Raw genomic sequence first — 22,227 nt, forward strand, 5'->3', positions numbered from 1 at the left:
CATTTAATAATGAACATTTGAAATCAGAATCCTGAGATGTGAGATGATGGCCTGACTCAGAATTCTTGCACTGAGTATTCAGGGTAAGAGACAGCATACAACTGGGGCATTTCATCCTATTAAATCCTAAATCTGGCTTTAACATAACACAGCCCGGGATCTTACCATTTAGGTCCAGCGCGAGGAGGTCTTGGCTGGAATATCGTAGCGCAGGCATTTTTCCTGGGACTAAAGGGCCAGGAGTTCTGGCACTCGGCGCGATTCAGGCACGGACGGGCACTGATGGGCTTGCTTCCGCTGCATGGTCGCCTCAGGCTGCTCATTTATGGTCCCCCCTCAAAAAAAGTAGAGTGTCGACCAAAATGGCGGACCCGCTCTGACATACAGGTACCGTCATAAGAAGTGCAAAATATGCTTTTTCGATAACTAAAAACTGGGCAAATATTTAAAAAACTTACAAACACAGATAAAGCAGTTCGTATTCATGCATTCCAGAGTTTCTCCTAACAGTCAAGAATGGCAGCGTACAGGACACAGTGCTTCACAAAGTTTCTTTATATATTTGCCTTTCAAGTACCTATCAAAGATGATTTTGGTCAGAGTTTTCTTGAGCTTGCATTAACCCAGGCCTAGTGATATCAGTGATAAGGGGTGGGGGTGGGAGGCAGCAGGCAAAAGGGCGTGAGAGGCAGGTGAATAGCTTGTTTACAGCGAGTTGCTACTTTTTTAACATGATCTTTCTCACCCTTCACATAGGAGAGAGTAGCCACTGGGCTATATTTCTCTTTTAATGCTAATTTTTATTGTTATTTTTTACTTTACCTTACAGGGTGTCAGTTCCTGTCGGTCCCAGGTACATGTATTTCTAGGATTTTTGTGAGTAGAACTGTCCGACATGTTTCCAAAGTTTCCACGTTTTTTCACTACTCAGATGAAAACCTTTTTCCGCTTTCAATTGAAGTACCATAAACAATAAAAGCCAATCTGCACTGCGTCGCAATATCAGAAGTGTTAGACTTTGGGGTCTCTAGTTGGCACAGGTATGCCCTTGTGACAAATAGGGACCCTCTCCTCTAGTCAGGGTAGGGTGGTATACTCCTAAAATAACCCCTGCTCACCCCCTTGGTAGCTTGGCACGAGCAGACAGGCTTATCTCAGAGGCAGTGTGTAAAGCATTTGTGAACACATACAGTAATCCAGTGACAACACTACAAATGGACACCACACAGGTTTTATATAAAAAATAAGTATTCTTTATATAGATTTACCACAAGACCATTAAAAGACAAAAACACACAATACTGTTACTTTAGATGGTAGGATTTTGTTTAGTTCTCTTAAGTTCTTAAATGCAACACTTTAAGTCAATGTATCTTTTAGATGCGACACGCAGGGCAACGAAAGTGTTGCAACGACGTTGATGCGTTGAAGTTTTTGGTGCAAAGAAATAAAGACGTGAAGATCTTCCAGATGCGGCACGCTTCTCCAATGTTGCGAGAAGACTTAACTCGATGCTTCAGCTGCAGCGGTGACACACTTTACGCGATGTGATGACAGCGGCCTTGGCAGCGACACTCTTCTCCGACGCTTCCACTCGATGCTATGTTGCAGCGGTGACACCCCTTTACGCGATGCGACGATAGCAGCTCCGACGGCGGCATGCTTTTCCGTGGATGTGAGGCGCTTTTCTTGATGCGGTGCAATGCGACAACTACGATGCCTGCGATGGCAACACGCTTCTTCCTCGATGCGAGACTCTTCTCTTGATGCGGTGCAATGCGTCAGCTACGATGGCTGCGATGGCGACATGCTTCATCGGCGTTGCGAGACACTTCCTGGATGATGTGAGACGCTTCCGCTCGATGCGATGCTGCAGCGGCGACACACTTTACGAGATACGACGACAACAGCTCCGACGGCGGCACGCTTCTCCTTCTTGAGTCGCACTTCCAGCTCCTTGAGACTCGCAGTCCCTCAGAAGGCCTAACAACAGCAGCAGGCACTTCCAACGAACTCTGGGGAGCTGGGGGGTGAAGTCTGTTGTTCCTGAGACTTCAGCAGGAGGCAAGCTCTTTTTCAAGCCCTTGGAGATCCTTCACAAGTTGAGCAAAAGTACACACACATTTCCTTTCTCCTCTCTTTGGCAGTAAGGCAACCACTGCGGCCAATCCCCCAGTTTCAGGGATAGTTTCCCCCTCAAACTTCTTCTGGTTCCTCCCTCAGCAGAGGTTCTTCTTGTTTTCCCAAAGTGATCTAAATTCTTGGGATCAGGGTCCCAATACTTATACCCCAAAATCCTTTGTCCTCTGGGGGAAGAGGGGCCCTTGCCCAGTCCAAACCAGTTCTGGGGCACTCTGTTTACATGACTCCTTCTTTCCTTTCACAGTGCTGGACAGAAACATCAGACGCCCCACAGGAGGTGGAGTCAGCATTGTGGAGGGAAAGCACAGCCCTGGAGAACTTTGTTGACATGATTCCTTCTCTCCTTTTACGGTGCAGGGCAGAGACATCAGACGCACCACAGGGGGTGGAGCCAGCACTGTGGGGGGCAGGCACTGTCCTATTCAGGTCCCAGGTGCAACTCCTCCCTCCCATCTAGATGCAGATCTCTCTATTCACCAATGGGACACCTCACCCTGTCTCCTGGAATTCCCCAGCCCTGTCACTCAAACTCCAGACAGGGAATACACACCCTAGCAGAAGCAGGTTTGAATGGTTAGACAAGAAAATGCCTACGCATTTCCAAACACAGAATGTTAAAACCAACTTCACTAAAAGATGTATTTTATCATTCTGAGTTCAGGCATACTAAATTCGAATTTTTACCATGTTCTCTGAGTCAGTTAAGATTATAAGATGTAATAACCAAACTGCCCATTCTGGCCTGTGGAGAACAGGTAGCCTTGCAATAGTGAAAAACGAAAATGGCTGTAATTCACTATTAGAACATGCCACACACACCAGGGCATGTCCTACCTTATCTTTACAATGCACCCTGCCCTTGGGCCTACCATAAGGGCGACTGATATGAAGAAAAGGGAAGGTTTAGGGACTGGCAAGTGGGTGCGCTTGCCCAGTCAGCATGACAGTATCAGTCTGCATGCAGGCTCTGCAATGGCAGAACTTAGACACACTTTTACAGGCTGCTTCTGTTGGTGGCACAACCAGTGCTGCAAGCCCACCAGCAATATTTGGATTTACAATTCCTGGGCACTCCTGGTGCACTGTACTAGGGTCTGACAGGTAAACCAAACCAGCCAATCATGGAATCACTAATTCATACATCAATTTATGATAGGGAGAGCATATGCACTTTAGCACTGATCATCAGTGGTAAAGTGCCCAGAGTCATAAAACAGCCAACAACAGGTCAGAAAAAATATAGGAGGAAGGCAAAAAGTTCAGGGATGACCCTGCAAAACGGGCCAAGTCCAACAAGAAGTATACCACCAGCCGCGGTCTATGCAGCTAAGAGCGGTGGGGTGGGGTGAGGTGGGGTGGGGGGATTTTGACAGACGATGCTGAGTTAAAATTAATTATTTATTTAATTTTCCCTCTGCATCATCCCTCGAAATTCCCCCCCACCTGCCCCCCTATCGCTGTTACCTGCACGGACAGATGCTGCATACCACCACACACTCTTATTATGTGTAGCCTCACCCTCTAGCCCCCGCCTGTGCAATATGACATATACACCATCTGTTTGTGCCAGCATAGAGGTGCACATGCGTGCTCGCACACACACACACACGCCCACACCCACACACACACACAGAGGTGTAACAGAGGCCCACGCAGCCCCTGCAGAATGGGGCATCCCAAGGTTTCTTATTTTTGAGGGTGCCCCCTCATCCTCTAAGCTATGCCACAGCATGCCCCATTAAGGGGGCCCTTACTGAGCCCAAGACCAATGAATATCCATGTGATCTGGGAGACACCAGGCTCCCTTATCACATTCTTCAAGGGGGGCATCAACTCGCATTACGCCACTCAGTGCTTAAAGCCGGAGCTTTCCGGTGCTCAGCACCAGCACTTAATTGGTGTCTGGTGCTCGGCACCTGCACCTAATTGTCAACACCATACTTAGAACAGTCCACAACATGGTGGGGCGCTGTTCACCTAATTTAGAGATGAGCAGAACAACTGTAGTTTAGGACTACAATATACATTAAAATTGCTAATATCTGCCTCCCCAGACATTCCTTTAGCTTTGGGGACCTGGAATAATCCGCACTGTCGCATTTACATGCGAGAGAGATGGTTAGTAGTTGTTTTGGCAGCGATGACAAGGGTGATGGGTGGTGCAAGCTGCAGTGACCTCCTGGTCCGAGCCCCGGCACTTAATATTTTACAAATTAAGCACGGACGCCACTGCAGGCATGTGCGCGCACACACACACACACACACTGCGAGGGAAGCTTGTACTACTAACACTGTCTGCTGGAACAAGCCTGTGACTGTGAAAGAAATGTACACTTTCTGTGGGTGTAAGGAAACACCCTCTGTTACTACATGTGTTGCACTGCTCTCTGTGTGTGTGAGGGAACCTTGCACTCCTGCACCTGCTCTGTGCTCGTCCCTTGTTGCCTGGGCCCTTGCCTTGCTACTGCTATGGACCACCTGTGTGATTTTTCAGTGAAACATAAAAACTTCATTGCCACTATACAAAAGCCAGAAGGATGAGCTCTGTCAGTGATTGATTTAATTATGCCAGAGTGCCCGTGCATTCTCCACTCTTGTGCACATATTTCTTTGCCAGAGCTATATATTATCTATATGATTGCTGGCTCAATTGATGTACTAATGGGCATGTGAGAGCCTGAATGATTCATCAATTCATCCACTGGCTTATCCACACAGGATCTTGAGTAGCAGGGTGAGGTTCTGTAGCGATTCGAACCTGTGAATTCGGTATCATAGTACTGACACGATTTTGGTACCAATGAACCGCAAACGATCCATTGTATACGTGACAGTGTTTTCGCTGCGCAACTAGCACGAATTCACTGGAAACTAGGGCATTCTCTCTAAAAGTCACGGCATCCATTTTAGTTACGGCATCCATCTTGTTTCTTGCCCTCACATAGTCAATGAATGGACGATGACCCCGGCAGAGTCACCTTGTTAAGGACACGTAAGCTCGAGCCCCGAGAAAGGCTGACGCTACATGACTAGGCAGAATCAAGCTGCCTCCCTTGCCTGAGGCCAGTCCTGCTATACTGGTTCTCGTGTCCGTTGTCCTGACTGAAAGGCCGAAGACGATTGCCCTGCCCGTTTATGATCCATAAACACCTCTTATCCTACATTTCAATCCTTTGCACCTGGCTCTGCTCCTTTCTTTCTGGGCTTTTACAATGGGGAGGTTACGATTTTTATGATGGGGAGGATCAAGTAGAGAATGAAAAACTGTCGAGAGGACCTGATTGAATACCGAAAACCCACAACTAATCATTGTTTGATATTTATTTATTGTCTGTTTAGGATACCGGGTTAGGCATGAGAAATATTCGTGTAATGTTGCCCCAAGACATTTTTCTTGTATTTAAGAAGCAACCCACTTAATGCAATTCAAACAGCCTCGTAGATTCTGCCTCTGTGTGGTTCCTATGATTTCTGTATCCCTGCAGTAAATAAACCTTGGTCTTTGACGCCGCCATCGAGAAGCCCGTGTCTCTGTTTATTTGTGCACCAAGACAGGAGGAACTCTGGGGTCTTCGGGTGTTGTTTCTCTGACACCTCTGGACTCTTAAAAGTCCAGAACCTCAAATTGGCGCCCAACGTGGGGCGACGTCATCCGGTACCGGTCCAAAGCCTGAAAAGTTCGAGAAGTTTCGTGTGAAGATTCCGGAGGGAGGTACCCCGCTTCATCGATCCCTGCATGTCGTAAAAGTGGCCCGACGATCTCTTCCACGAGGGTTCCCGTTCCCAGACGGCTACAGAGGACTGCTGCCTTGACTGTCGCCCTGTCTTGGACCCGAGGTGCAGACCTTAGTACGGCGAGACGTAGACGGGTTCTCCTTGGTGACGTCTTCCACATTTCAGTTAAGTATTAAGTGGGTTGTGCTCAGCTTGGTTATTTGGATACGTTTGTTTTGGATTTGTAGATTATCATTGGTTGCTCTTGGTAAGATAATCTTTGTATTTGGTATTGGTTCATTTTGGTAGGCCTAAGTTCTCTGCGCATTTTGGTTGGAATTTGTCCTTGTAGTCATGACTAAGGGTAACAATTGTTTTTTGTCCTGGTTACGTTGCAACGGGGATTCACGGTTGGAGGACTCGTGTTTGGTTCCTCCGATTGGGACTCCTACATATGAGCTCTATTGTAAACATGGTGTGGGTCCTATTACGTATAATGAAGTATGGGTCCGTTATACCAAGAAAGATGGTGTCCTTAGTTGGCCACCGCATGGTAGTTTCGAAACAGAAATTCTAGATAATTTAGAAACGAAGTTGTTTAAGAGAAAAGCTCGGCCGGCAATGTTTGATTCTTTTCGCGTATGGCGCAAAGAAGCCAAACAGAGAGAAATTAGGAAAACGAAGAAAGAACAGAAAGAGAAAGGGTTGACCTTGATGGAGTCTGCTAGGCAGCTGCATGTCAACGAGACCGAGAAAGCAATAGAGATAGAAAATAGAAAACACAATTTGGCAATTGATAAATGTTACCCTGTATTGCCATCTTGTCCTGCTAAGCCGATAGAGGACCCTGAAAAGGACCCTCTGTTATCTTATCTGTTGAGTTCACCTCCACCGTATGCACAGGGTATTACAGCACCACAGTTACTACCTGTTGTACAGCCAGCTGCTGGTCAGCATGGAATAGGTGCTCCACTTCCTTTGAATCCAGCTCCTGTCTTTCCCGTGATCAATGATCCTACGGCACCTCCTTTTCCTGGGTCGCCTATTCCGCCTTTGCCTATCGTTTCGCAAACTGCTTTACCTACTACTCCTACCCTTACTACTTTATCTGCTTCAGCTGCCCTGTCCCCGAGCCCTGTCATTCTGACTCCGCTTTCCGTTCGTCGGAAGATAACCGACTCTGTAACTAATATCTTAACTCCTCTCTACAGGTCTTTAATTGGGACCCCCGTTTCTGACTCTATACAGAGACGTAGCCAGCTTCCTGGTCCCGAGGCACGAGACACGTTAGATTCGACAGCTCTTAGGTGGATGTCGAAGGCTGCGAAGTATGATGCACGAAGAGTGTTAGACACATTTATGCAATGGAATGAACCGACTCAACGTTATGTTTTTGACGTGATGTGTTCTCTTGTGCGTGAAGAATGGGAAGATGATGACTTAGATTCCGCCCCCTCGGATTTAATAAATATTCAGCAGAAATTCGCCGCAGGAATGGTGATAGGTTCAGAAGTAGGGAGAGCGATAGAATTGATTTTAGCCTATCGGGATGAGTCCCCTTTCAGGGCGACAAGAGACCCCGATGGTACACCGATAACTAGGAAAAGACGAGGTCAATATCCGATGAGGGAAGTTCCACCGATATGGCGTGATGCAGTTCAAGCTGATGCGGCTCTGGGTATTTTGGCTGCTCCGGCACAATTCCAGAGAGTGTGGATACACATTCCTTGGAAACGGGCTGAAGTATTAGCGGTAAAACAAGCATTACCAGACCCTCGTAAGAATCCTGCTGGTTATTACAAAGAATTAACGCAGACAGTCCAAGCGTGTATCATGAATTTGGCAGACATTGAAATGCTATTTGGTAATGTAGTACCACAGCCTATATGGGCTAATATTCGACAAGAGAACCACCCAGTCGCCTTAGGAGGTGATTGGGCAGCTATCGTAGCGGCAGACGCACAGCAGGTTGGCGGAGCTAAACCCGAACCTCTGATTGCTGACTTACCTGGCAGAATAATTAACATGATGAAAACGCTGATGCCAGCGTTACGAGTAAATTGGGATAAACTATCAGCATGCAAGCAAAAGAAGGACGAAAGCGTCTCTGACTTCTTCACTAGATTTGAAGAGACTTTCGTAGACCACAGTGGGCAAGATATGAGTACCGAGGGAGGTCAGAGGTTGTTTGTTGACAAGTTTGTATTTAATTTACTACCTGAGCTTAGTAACAAGTTAAAGGATTCTGAAAGTGCATGGGCAGTGTCGACGAAAGCACAGATACTTGCAACTGCACAGTATTATGAAAATAGAGAGAAAGAAGAAAAGGAAAAGTCAGAAAAGAAAACGAAAGATTTAAAAAACAAAGTCCTTTTGCAACAGGCATATCCGCCTCGTTCAAATCAGTCAGATTCACAGCAGCGACCCCAGTTTCAACAGCAGCCACAATTCCAGCAAGGGAAGACCCAGAGATTTAATTATAGTTTACCCCGACAACAGTTAGCATGGAATCAGTGTGCCTATTGTAAAAAGGAGGGTCATTATAAGAATGAGTGTCCAGTACTACACCCACAAACTAGTGGTGTCCCAGCACAGAGAGGTCATGTTGGGTTTATGCAAGCTCCTAGAGGTAGAGGACGTGGTACAATGACACCACAGGCTGATCGCCAATCGAATTATTTCGACCAGCGAAATGTACAACCTACGCAGCCAGGTAGATCTCCGCAGTACCATGTTGAAGATTACTACGATCATAATGAAGAGATTCATAGAAGCGAGCAATAGGACAGCCGCAGGCAGAGAGAGGGAGTAGTATCAGTTCCAGTTGATCAGAGTGGACCTTATGTCGCAGTAGCTACCTCAGGCGTGGTCGAACCGTTTCTGTTGGATACTGGTGCGGCAAAAAGCTCAATCATGCATGCGAAACTCCCTGGCGCACCTTTGTCCGGCTTAACGAACACTTCAGTAGGTTTCTCAGGCGCCCCTGTTCACAATCTTGTGTCCAATCCTTTATCTATCTCTGTTGGGCCATGCAAGTTAGAAGCACCCCTTATCCTAACTCCTGGTTGTAATGAGAATCTCCTTGGTTTAGACCTGCTGAAACGCCTGCATGCGACACTGTACTGTTCTCCTTCGGGAGTACAGCTCACATTAGGAAAAAGAGTAATCTCTTCGATGTACATGTCGATGGACAAGCTCCCACCGGAGCTACGTTCTCTCCCTGATACTCTTTGGGCAACTGGTCCCAACGATGTAGGCCTCTTGGAAATTCCCCCTTACGTGGTAAGTCTGAAAGCTAATGTTAAATTTCCACGAATCCCACAGTATCGGATTTCAAATGAAGGTGAACAAGCACTCTTGCTGATTGTGAAAGACTTGATACAGAAAGACGTGATTGAGGAAACTAGAGGAAACATCTGCAATAGTCCTGTCCTGCCGATTTTGAAACGCACTGACCCTTCCAAACCTCCAATCTACAGATTTGTGATTGACCTCAGAGAAGTAAATAAAATTGTGATTCCACAGTTCCCAGTGGTACCAGATATCACCGCATTGTTGACGTTGATTCCTGCATCGGCCTCATGGTTTACGGTGATCGACTTGAAAAATGCATTTTTCAGTATTCCCATAGCAGAAGAAAGTAGAGACATTTTTGGTTTCTCCTTAGGAGGACGCAGTTTCAGATTCAAACGCGCTCCACAAGGTTATTGTGAAAGCCCTTCAATTTATAGCCAAGCATTAAAAAGTCAATTAGACGCTCTTGTACTTCCTCATGGTGTTGCTCTGATCCAATACGTAGACGATCTTTTATTAGCCGCTGACGACAAGGAAACTTGCAAAGCAGCTACAATTTCTTTATTGCGTCACTTGTCAGACTTACATCACAAGGTGTCACCTTCTAAACTACAATATTGTTGCCAAGAAGTGACCTACTTAGGTCATCTTTTGTCAAAGGAGGGAAGAAGGTTGACCCCAGAGAGAATCAAAGCAATTTCACAGATGACTGTACCAAGCACACAAAGAGAAGTGCGTGCGTTTTTGGGTATTACGTCATACTGTAGGCAATGGATCCCAAATTTTTCTCTCATGGCGAAACCATTGGTAGCCCTGACTGGAAAAGGTGTTCCAAGCCCTTTGCCATGGTCTGATGAATGTCAACAGAGCTTCTCCGACTTGCGTAATGCGCTGTGTTCAGCTCTGGTGTTGGGTACTCCTGACTACCGTAAGCCGTTTACTCTATATGTCCACGAAAGAGAAGGTTGTGCATTGAGCGTATTAACGCAACAATTTGGCGACAAGCAGCGGCCCTGTGCATATTTTTCATCCACGTTAGATCCGGTAGCCAGAGCATTGCCAAGTTGTTTGAGAGCCACGGCAGCAGCCGCAGTGTCTATTCGACAGTCTGCCGGATTAGTCATGAACAACATGCTAGTAGTCATGGTTCCACATGCTGTGGATACACTCATGAATCGAACGAAAACTCAGCACCTCACCAGTGCTAGATTATCAGGCTACGAGCTGACACTGTTGGCAAGTCACATTCAGATCAAGCGATGCAACATATTGAATCCAGCAACACTGTTGCCGACTACTCAGGAGTCGAGTGATTCAGAGCCCCATGATTGTTGTTTCAGAACTGAAGAAGAGACAAAAGGTAGAATTGATTTAAAGGATACTCTGTTATCAGACCCAGACGGCACGTTATATGTCGATGGGTCCTGCTTTAAACTCCAGAATGGTGACGTGACGGCCGCGTATGCAGTTACGACTTTGAGTACGATTGTTGAGGCTGCAAGAGTGAGTCAGAATTCTGCCCAAGCAGCAGAATTAATTGCATTGACAAGAGCGTGTGTTTTAGCTGAGGGAAAGAGAGTGAATGTGTTTACTGATAGCCAGTACGCCTTTGGCGTCGCACACAATTTTGGGCGTCTCTGGAAAGAAAGAGGTTTTCTCACGTCCCATGGAACTAAGATCCAACATGGACAGCTAGTCAGCGATCTATTGGAATCCCTGACCCTACCGAATGAAGTTGCGATTGTGAAGTGCAGTGCTCATCGAAAGATTACGGATGATGTTGGCCGAGGGAATGCATTTGCCGATGAGGTTGCCAAAGAGACGGCCAAGAACATGACGAGCCGAATGTATGTTGCAACGTCTGCAAGATGGATTGCTGAATCAGGAATGTGTGAGAATACGATTGACAGTGTGAAAGCAATCCAAAATGAGGCAACTGAAAATGAGAAGAATGAATGGAAGGAGAAAACGGGTAAAATGGATCCAAGTGGATGTTGGATTGATCTGTCTGAGCAGCAACATTGGATGTTACCCAACGCGTATGTACTTGCGGTAGTCACGATGGCACATGGAACGGCGCACATCAGTTCGAAAGGGATCTGTAAAATGTTAGCTCCAGTGTGGAAGAACGATGGAATTACTAAGTGTGCGGAAAGAGTGGTGAAAAACTGCATGGTATGCCTGATGCATAATCCTGGTAAGGGAACCCCAACCCCAACTAGTCATTTTGCTCCCCCTTCTTGTCCCTTTGAAGTGATTCAATTAGACTATATCCACATGGACAGGTGCAACAATCTTAAGTATGTCCTAGTGGTAGTATGTGCCTTTTCAAGATGGATTGAGGCATACCCATTAAAGGATAACACTGCCATGTCCACTGCCAAAATCCTCCTCAAAGAGTACTTCCCTAGGTATGGTATGCCACGGATTGTTTGGTCAGACAACGGAAGTGAGTTTGTAGGGAAAGTTATGAAGAGTGTGTGTACAGGTCTAGGAATTGTACAAAAATTCCACAGTGCGAATCATCCGCAGTCAGCAGGTTTGGTGGAAGGATACAATGGTACCCTGAAGCTGAAACTTGCGAAAATTCAAGCTTCCACTGGTCTCTCTTGGCCAGACGCACTGCCTTTAGCTTTACTGTCCACCAGAGCAACTGTACACTCTCGAGTAGGGCTTAGCCCATATGAGATTGTGTTCGGTCGTCCTGCTAATGTTTGGGGAGTCCCTAGGCCAAAGGAATTTAAACAGATCGAATACCCAATGTTGATTGATTACCTTTATGACTTGACTGCTAAACTAAGCCTTATTCATCAACAGGTATTCGAATCCTTGCCTAAACTGCCGGAGAGTCCAGGCCATACGTTGAAACCAGGCGACCAGGTTGTGGTGCGGAACTTTGAACGCACTCGAAGGGCCCGATTCACAGAACTAACTTAAGACAAAATCCTAAACTTACTACTTTTGGTATTCACAGAAGTTAGGATTTTGTCCTAAGTTTGACTTAAGACAAACTTAAGACAGACTTAAGACAAACTTAAGACAAACTTAAGACAAACTTAAGACAGACTTAAGACAGTCTTAAGTCTGTCTTAAGTCTGTCTTAAGTTTGTCTTAAGTTTGTCTTAAGTTTGTCTTAAGACAAACTTAAGACAAAATCCTAACTTCTGTGAATACCAAAAGTAGTAAGTTTAGGATTTTGTCTTAAGTTAGTTCTGTGAATCGGGCCCCTAACCTTCAGCCAAGATTCGTGGGCCCGTTTCAGGTCCTCCTCGTAACCAGAACTGCAGTACGGCTAGCTGGAAGGAAGAATTGGGTGCACGCCAGCCACACAAAGCGCGTCCCTCTTCCACTCCCCTATGACAACTGGGTTAGACGAGGAATTGGTGTGTCCGAAACAGAACCTGTTCCTAGGCACATCCCTTTCAGTGATACAGAGTACTTAACGGACCATCCATGAACCGAAACGCAGAACTTTGGCACCTCAGCAGAAACCGCTCCTTTGAATCCTGAACCAAGTATTGCACAAAGTGAACACTTGTCTCCTGTGGAATCGAACATTTCTGCACCTGTGGACCAGCTATTTCAAGACCAAACAAGACCCGGAAAGTACAGATATAATCTACGTTCTCATGTTATGAACTAATGACATTGCATTATTGCCCTTCTGTTTAAAGACTGTAAAACTGTTTTGATCATACTGCATTCCAGTCAATCAGGAAGTTTGCTAGAATTTTTATTTTTTTATTCTTGTTTCTTTCACCTTGCCATCTGGGTTACCGTAGGGTCGTAACGTGTGCCTTGTTTTAATTTACAGGGAATCAGACATTAGGTCGGTTTCTTCTGTTTGTCTTGAGAACTCCCAGGATAAACAGAGGTAAGTTTCTAACAGGTACAAACCATCCGTTGCGAACGGTTGTAGAAGATGGAGCTTCCTGACTTACGACGGGTTAAAGTCATAAATGTGCACAAGACAAAATTATATGACATATTGTATAGTAAATGTTTCCTAATGCAGTGTGCCCTAACACTTCTGATTGTTTTTATAACTCTAGTAGGCGGAATTATTTTTGGTATTGAATTGATCTTTGCACCTGTTACGTCCACAGTATCTCCCCATATTTCTGTTTCCCCAACTATTGATACTATTCACTCTTTCCACCCTTTTCCTGCTCACGAGCAAGCTCGACGCTCTGAGTTTATAAATAACACTTTCATTCAGCTCTTGCATCAACATCAACTAGTGGTTAACACAACAAACTGCTGGGTATGTGGCCTGATACCACATACCATGGACAAGGGCATCCCTTATTTGGTTCTGCCTTTCAGTTATAATGGATCATTCTGGGCATTTCAGACCATGTTCGCCTATGCTCTAGAGACCTACCCTCCACGACCTCCACGTTCCACCCGGTATAACTCTGCTAATAGAGCCTTGGTAAAAGGAATCACTGATATGGTGAGAGATGTCACTAATACTCCGTACATTCCCAAGGATGAGTTGCGAGTCTACATGGGGTGGAACATTACAGAATATGGCATTACTCTGGGTGAGAACAAACGTAAGAGCTCAACTCCGATCTGGGTCGTACCCCACCAAGGTCAGGTCTGTTTGCAAGGGAATGGGAGGAATCCGAAGGCTCGACTGGGGAAGAGTGACTGCATTGAAACATACGTGTTCCCGTCACAATCTTCCCCTGCATTCTTAGCCGCTAAGGGTACCTATTTTGTTTGTCAAGACAGAGCATATACATGGCTGCCCGCTGACTTCTCAGGCTCATGTTATATCGCTCAACTGTTACCTCCGACATACACTGCTGCACCGGATTATCACAAAACGAGAGTTGTGAGAGGTGTATTCAGTAAAGAGGATACTGCTGGCCAAGAAGCAGGAGACTTTTTCAAAGGTTTCCTCCCGTTCTGGGGGCCTATGGTCAACAGTAGAAACCTGCGTCAACTAACACGAGTAGTTGAATCCACCATTATTGAAACTACAGGTGCCCTTAGTAACCTGACAGCTGAGCTTCAAGCGGATCGCCTCATGACGTTACAGAACCGTATGGTTCTTGACGTGTTACTTGCAGATCGAGGTGGGGTATGCAAAATGATCCAATCAAGTTGCTGCGTTTTTATCCCAGATAATGCGCCAACAGTATACAAGGCCATCTCTAAGTTACACAAAATCTCCGACTCCATTCACGTAGAGGAAGGTGACTGGTCACTAATGGGATGGTTCTGGAACCTGTTATCTGCATGGGGGTGGAAGGTTCTAATGGTCATTGGTGTTACGTTAGTATTTTTATTCTCGTGCTGTCTCATTATTCAGTGTGGCCCTGCCTTATGTAGCGTTTGTGTTTCATCATGCGTAAGAAGACCACCTGTTTTCATGGATACGCCACGGGATAGAGTAATGCTACAACAACATATCAGTGACCTGATGAACATAGAACTGGATTCTGACATAGAGTGAGTTATTGCCTATGTAAGGGCAAAAGGACGGTCTGAGGTTCTGTAGCGATTCGAACCTGTGAATTCGGTATCATAGTACTGACACGATTTTGGTACCAATGAACCGCAAACGATCCATTGTATACGTGACAGTGTTTTCGCTGCGCAACTAGCACAAATTCACTGGAAACTAGGGCATTCTCTCTAAAAGTCACGGCATCCATTTTAGTTACGGCATCCATCTTGTTTCTTGCCCTCACATAGTCAATGAACGGACGATGACCCCGGCAGAGTCACCTTGTTAAGGACACGTAAGCTCGAGCCCCGAGAAAGGCTGACGCTACATGACTAGGCAGAATCAAGCTGCCTCCCTTGCCTGAGGCCAGTCCTGCTATACTGGTTCTCGTGTCCGTTGTCCTGACTGAAAGGCCGAAGACGATTGCCCTGCCCGTTTATGATCCATAAACACCTCTTATCCTACATTTCAATCCTTTGCACCTGGCTCTGCTCCTTTCTTTCTGGGCTTTTACAATGGGGAGGTTACGATTATTATGATGGGGAGGATCAAGTAGAGAATGAAAAACTGTCGAGAGGACCTGATTGAATACCGAAAACCCACAACTAATCATTGTTTGATATTTATTTATTGTCTGTTTAGGATACCGGGTTAGGCATGAGAAATATTCGTGTAATGTTGCCCCAAGACATTTTTCTTGTATTTAAGAAGCAACCCACTTAATGCAATTCGAACAGCCTCGTAGATTCTGCCTCTGTGTGGTTCCTATGATTTCTGTATCCCTGCAGTAAATAAACCTTGGTCTTTGACGCCGCCATCGAGAAGCCCGTGTCTCTGTTTATTTGTGCACCGAGACAGGAGGAACTCAGGGGTCTTCGGGTGTTGTTTCCCTGACACCTCTGGACTCTTAAAAGTCCAGAACCTCAAGGGCCAGACCTAATGTCTTTGACAAGCCTTGTTTATTTTACTTTAAGCACTGATTCGGAGCGCATTTGTTTCCTCTCCCGCTCCTTGGGGCATTTCAACAACAACCGGCGATAATTATCGCTAAGCGCACTTAGCGCTAGGATAATTATCGCCGGCTAGCGTGGATTTTTATCGCTGAAATAGCGTGCTATTAGCAACGCTTATCTCAAAAGCGAGAAAAATCCTAGCGCTAACTGCCTAAAGTTAGATTATCGCTGGAAACCCAGCAATAATCTCACGTAGTGTGGCGTTAGCTTGCTGATAGGGACTCACAAACTTAGCCATGATATACACCTTCCATAGGATATCATGGCTAAGTCAGTCCTGAAGCAGGCATAAGGAAAGTAGCGATAACAGGGGTTATCGCTACTTTTCCTGCCACTATGTTTCATAGCGTGGGGCTTGATGATAGGAGAAATGTCGTTTAGCGACATTTCTCCTGTCAGGTCAGGAACGCCCACTTTGCATCTCATTCGAGATGCAAAGCTGGGCGTTAGGAATTCCCACGCTAAAGCAAGGTTTCACGCGTTAGAATGACCTTGCTAATTAGGCGATAAAATTATCGCCGCTTTTTGGCCGAAAACGGCCGCTAAAGCGGCGATAATTTATTATTGCCTCCTTGTAAATATGCCCCCTTATTTCTCTTCTTCCCCCACAGTGCTCCTCGGGATTTGCTCTCCGTCTTGCTCCTCCTGCCCATGATGCCTTCTGGGTTTTAGTTAGTTTTTTACAAGTGTACGACATCCAAAATGTGCCCTGGGGCCACTCGCTTCCTATTTTTTTCACTTCCCATGCAATCTTTACATTTAGAAAAAATAATTGAATTGATCATTTCAAATGTCTTTTCACTATAATGATAAATTAAAAAATGCCAACCGTAGATCATTACCCGTGTGCATGCAGATGTCCTGATGCACAAATGTACACCTGGAATGGGGCACCCATGCATGAGCATCACCAAACGTGTGCCATGTGCAGCACCCTTGGAATGGGTTTTCGTTAGAATTTCAATATTGGTGATAATGACAAAAAGCAGTAGCACAACCAACAGCTTGGTCTTTCAGAGACAAGACTTATTAGCTTTGCCAAGGCTTATTCTATTTTCTCGCCTATTCTATTTTATGCGTCTTTGACTGTTTGTCTCTTTTTTCACTATATTTCCCCATCCATTGTTTCTTCTGTCTGAGGCTACCTCTGTGTCACTGCTTCAGACGCCGGTACTCACCCTGTCCAGCCAGCTCCGAGCTCGTCAAGCAGGCGGTGGAGGCCCCGGTGCATCGAACGGAGGCCCCGGTGCAGGCGGTCCTGCTCCTTGCAGTACAGCTGGTGCAGTTCAGGGCCTTACCTAAGTGACAGCAACAAACAAAGTCACATCCTGCAAGGCTTGTGTAATGCCAGGGAAATGGGTTGTTTATTCCACAAACACAGGTGCTTCCAAGATACTGAGAACCCCCCAATGACTCACTGCATTGAAAAGAAAGTAAATCACAAGTATACAAAGCCAAAAGTGGCACAATTTGTTAGGTTGCAAGAGAAAAGACTAGAAGAAGAACGTAATACTAAGGAACAAACATTAATATCGCCAAACACAGCCTCTTTTCGGGACGAATGATACCTGTAGACCAGTGGGATGGAGACGGTGGAGTACCTCTTTTGGACGTTCGGGCAATCAGTACGGCAAACACCCCATACAGCTTTCACAGCTGAAGTCCATCATGCAGCCTCCTCCCCTACAAACTCCCCTTCAGTACATGTCAATGACCGACTCAGCAATGCCTACTTGGCCTTCTGAAATGTTCCTATTTATGGGTTTTAAATTCTGTTGGGTTTGAAGCAGCAGAGAGTATGGCAAACCTTAAATGAGGAATGTCGATGTCAGACACGGCTAGAGATGTATTGTAATAATTATTTTTGGCCTTTTAAAACAATATGGTCCACAGAAAACACTAATGGGGCAGGAAGTAGAGTTGGGTGGGCAGGATACTCCACCACAAACATGGAGTATCCTGTCTGCTGAACTAATGAGCTGCCCAATGTATTCAGAGTCGGTCACACTATAATTGTTCCCATGTCTGTGCCCCTGCTACCGTCACCATCAGACACCCAAACCGATGGCCCAACAAAGTTGGGGCAGTCGGTGTGGGTACATCAGACGGTCTCCCCACATTTTCCTGTTTGGGACTGCCACAGAAAGCCTGGTGATCTCGAATAGAAAAAATGTAAAATTACCCCCACAGCCTGGGATAAAACATAGTAAGGTCATTATTTACTTTTTTTAAACAACCTCCGAATCTTGGAAAACAAAAAAAGTTTGATGATTGACTGCCTGAAACATTGCAGTCACTCATCAAACGTTCAGTGTCTTCTGTGGAGCTGTGATGGTCATTACTTTGAAGGCATAGAGATTTCTGCAAGGCCGGCAGAGATCTCAAAATATGGTGAGTGGCAGAGAAAATGACCATAGCCACCCTGATGAACAACGGGCTAATTGCCATAGTCTAAATATTGCTCACAAAAGTATTGCCCCATTGGGTGTAGATTTCCTGTTATTTACACCAATGGGCAATAGTTTTACAAACAATATTTAGAACATGATGCGAAGTGGGTCGCACACCGCTCGTCATACTAGCAAATAGCCCCATAGGATTCTGGAGAATATAGTGACAGCGGCGGGTACACCTATGCCACGAGTGTAAAGTTTAAAATGCCATCCCTGGACACGTGTTTCGAGGTAATTGCCTCTCGTCAGCAGGGAGCAGGACCGTATGCGGGGTGCCAAGTAGACTGCCAAAAAATAAAATCAGGTATAGTACCTCTCAAGGCGCGCGGGTGCGGGATCCGGGCTCGTCAACCCAATAGCTCAGGGAGCTTTAAATACAAAATGCGAAGTGGGTCGCACACCGCTCGTCATACTAGCAAATAGCCCCATAGGATTCTGGAGAATATAGTGACAGCGGCGGGTACACCTATGCCACGAGTGTAAAGTTTAAAATGCCATCCCTGGACACGTGTTTCGAGGTAATTGCCTCTCGTCAGCAGGGAGCAGGACCGTATGCGGGGTGCCAAGTAGACTGCCAAAAAATAAAATCAGGTATAGTACCTCTCAAGGCGCGCGGGTGCGGGATCCGGGCTCGTCAACCCAATAGCTCAGGGAGCTTTAAATACAAAATGCGAAGTGGGTCGCACACCGCTCGTCATAATAGCCCATGGCTACGCACCTGCGCGCCTTGAGTGGTACTTTACCTGATAATATTTTTTGGCAGCCTACGCAGCAACCCTACACACATACCTACTCCCTGCTGACGAGAGGCAACTACCTCGAAACACGTGTCCAGGGATGGCTAACGCGACACTCATTTTCATTTTAAACTTTTGGCATAGGCGTACCCGCCGACGCTACTTCATGGACCACAATTCTTTGGGGTAACACGCTGGTAGGACTAGCAGAGTGCGGCCAATCGGATTTTTGTTTATATTCAGGCTCCCTTGAGCCGGTGGGGCTGACGAGCCCATGGCTACGCACCTGCGCGCCTTGAGTGGTACTTTACCTGATAATATTTTTTGGCAGCCTACGCAGCAACCCTACACACATACCTACTCCCTGCTGACGAGAGGCAACTACCTCGAAACACGTGTCCAGGGATGGCTAACGCGACACTCATTTTCATTTTAAACTTTTGGCATAGGCGTACCCGCCGACGCTACTTCATGGACCACAATTCTTTGGGGTAACACGCTGGTAGGACTAGCAGAGTGCGGCCAATCGGATTTTTGTTTATATTCAGGCTCCCTTGAGCCGGTGGGGCTGACGAGCCCATGGCTACGCACCTGCGCGCCTTGAGTGGTACTTTACCTGATAATATTTTTTGGCAGCCTACGCAGCAACCCTACACACATACCTACTCCCTGCTGACGAGAGGCAACTACCTCGAAACACGTGTCCAGGGATGGCTAACGCGACACTCATTTTCATTTTAAACTTTTGGCATAGGCGTACCCGCCGACGCTACTTCATGGACCACAATTCTTTGGGGTAACACGCTGGTAGGACTAGCAGAGTGCGGCCAATCGGATTTTTGTTTATATTCAGGCTCCCTTGAGCCGGTGGGGCTGACGAGCCCATGGCTACGCACCTGCGCGCCTTGAGTGGTACTTTACCTGATAATATTTTTTGGCAGCCTACGCAGCAACCCTACACACATACCTACTCCCTGCTGACGAGAGGCAACTACCTCGAAACACGTGTCCAGGGATGGCTAACGCGACACTCATTTTCATTTTAAACTTTTGGCATAGGCGTACCCGCCGACGCTACTTCATGGACCAGAATTCTTTGGGGTAACACGCTGGTAGGACTAGCAGAGTGCGGCCAATCGGATTTTTGTTTATATTCAGGCTCCCTTGAGCCGGTGGGGCTGACGAGCCCATGGCTACGCACCTGCGCGCCTTGAGTGGTACTTTACCTGATAATATTTTTTGGCAGCCTACGCAGCAACCCTACACACATACCTACTCCCTGCTGACGAGAGGCAACTACCTCGAAACACGTGTCCAGGGATGGCTAACGCGACACTCATTTTCATTTTAAACTTTTGGCATAGGCGTACCCGCCGACGCTACTTCATGGACCACAATTCTTTGGGGTAACACGCTGGTAGGACTAGCAGAGTGCGGCCAATCGGATTTTTGTTTATATTCAGGCTCCCTTGAGCCGGTGGGGCTGACGAGCCCATGGCTACGCACCTGCGCGCCTTGAGTGGTACTTTACCTGATAATATTTTTTGGCAGCCTACGCAGCAACCCTACACACATACCTACTCCCTGCTGACGAGAGGCAACTACCTCGAAACACGTGTCCAGGGATGGCTAACGCGACACTCATTTTCATTTTAAACTTTTGGCATAGGCGTACCCGCCGACGCTACTTCATGGACCACAATTCTTTGGGGTAACACGCTGGTAGGACTAGCAGAGTGCGGCCAATCGGATTAATATTTAGAACATGATAGCAAATGCTAGTTCAAAACCAATTTGGTACCCATGTTTGCAGATATTGTCCTTAATGTATATGCAAATGATATAAGTATGTTGCACGTGTATTGTGTGAACCTAGCTGAAAGACCCCAGAGCGCAGTACAGGATCACAGGCGAAAACACAGTCACAGTGTGATGAGCGAGGCAGCTGATTCTAAAGGAGAGGGGATATACTGCTACTGCTTCTTAGAGTAGTGTTCTTTGAAGTGTTCTTTGAAGAGGCGTGTTTTTAGTTTTGAGACTGGTAGAACCGCATGTGATACTTGTTCTCAAACTGTTCTCCTTAACACATTTCTCTAGATAATGCCAGTGAAGCTAGGTTCAAAGGCCATTTACTGTGGGAGAATCTAAGATCTGTGGTTGAATTTTCAACTTACTGGTGAAACACTTGTACTTAGAAGACCGAAGAGTAGGGCTCTGACTTGAAAGCATAGCTTCTAGGAGGGTGGTACTCCCTGAAACCTTTTGCCTTCAACCCCTTACTTTGCTACGGTTGTTTTTTTGGCTGTAGGACTCTGTACTCTTAACCCCAGCAAACCAGGGCTAAAGTACTTGTGTTCTCTCCTCAAAACATGGTTAAATAGGCTTGCATGTAATTGGCACATTTAATTTATCCGAAAGTACCTAGTAAATTGTACCACATGTACCCCAGGCTTATAAATGAAATACTTGACTGCAGCACTCAGAATCAGAATCAGAATCAGAATCAGAAACAGCTTTATTCGATTTTAAAAACAAAACCATAAAAGCACACATTAAAACAGTTCATACATCATAATTAATAAACAATTTATCCTTAACAAACCGATTTTTTCGTTAAAAATGACCTAATTCATGGAGGTCCTAAATCTAATAATGGTTTTCAGGAACATTGACACCGCGAGCATGAGAAATTCATCATCTAACATTTGTAATCTGATCAGTGCCACTCTACATTGTCTCAGGCCAGGTTTTTTCAAAACAGAAAGTAAAATACCTTTCCTTGGTTCTGAGTAAAATTTACAAAAAAGAATAAAATGAAGGGAGGATTGGGCGGAAACCAGATCACAAGGGCAGGGAATTAATTATTTTGACCAAAAATGTAAATTGATACTTGTATAGCGCACGCTTGTACGAATACCGCTGTGGAACCCATCCTGGCTTTCCCTGTGAGGTGTCCACTCCTGGGCACCCCCAAGGTGGAGGCCAGGCATCCTTAGCGTTGTGGGGGCTGTTGTGGAGATTAAGCAAGCTATTGCCCAGAGTTGCAGAGTGGGACTCCATGATTGGAATAGGCACCAAGGCAAGAATTGTCAGGTCTGTGGAATATTGAGCCCAAGTCCCACCGAGGCGGGGAATTGAACCCTGGTCCCGGGCCAGACCTCTGCATCAGGGTCTTCCGCTCTAACCATTGAGCCACACTTCTCCATTCATTTCAGGGAAGGTAACTAATCTAAAAAATGTATCTACCCTGAGGCGAGTCAATAGCATACGGGAATAGCAGCTAGGCACTGTCGTCAGATATGGCTGAATACCTCGATTTTGTGTAAGTAAGTAGTTAGCCATAACAGTGCTCTTACATTTCTCTATCTGCCAGCGTTTTTCCGCTAAGAATTGCAGGCACGTTTCCTTGACCT

The 22,227-nt window shown here is 46.1% G+C and overlaps 1 protein-coding gene across 3 annotated transcripts in view; it reads right to left on the minus strand.

Moving 5' to 3' along the window:
* Positions 1-22,227, minus strand: part of LOC146808895 (uncharacterized) — a 403,463-nt gene that overhangs the window by 138,116 nt on the left and 243,120 nt on the right. For all 3 annotated transcript variants that reach the window (XM_085614249.1, XM_085614250.1, XM_085614251.1), the window contains one exon: positions 16,803-16,922. In XM_085614249.1, coding sequence (XP_085470375.1) covers positions 16,803-16,922 — 120 coding nt within the window. The remainder of the gene's footprint in view (positions 1-16,802; positions 16,923-22,227) is intronic.

The sequence above is a fragment of the Triturus cristatus genome, chromosome 7 (genome assembly GCF_964204655.1).
Source record: "Triturus cristatus chromosome 7, aTriCri1.1, whole genome shotgun sequence".
Classification (NCBI taxonomy): Eukaryota; Metazoa; Chordata; class Amphibia; order Caudata; family Salamandridae; genus Triturus; species Triturus cristatus.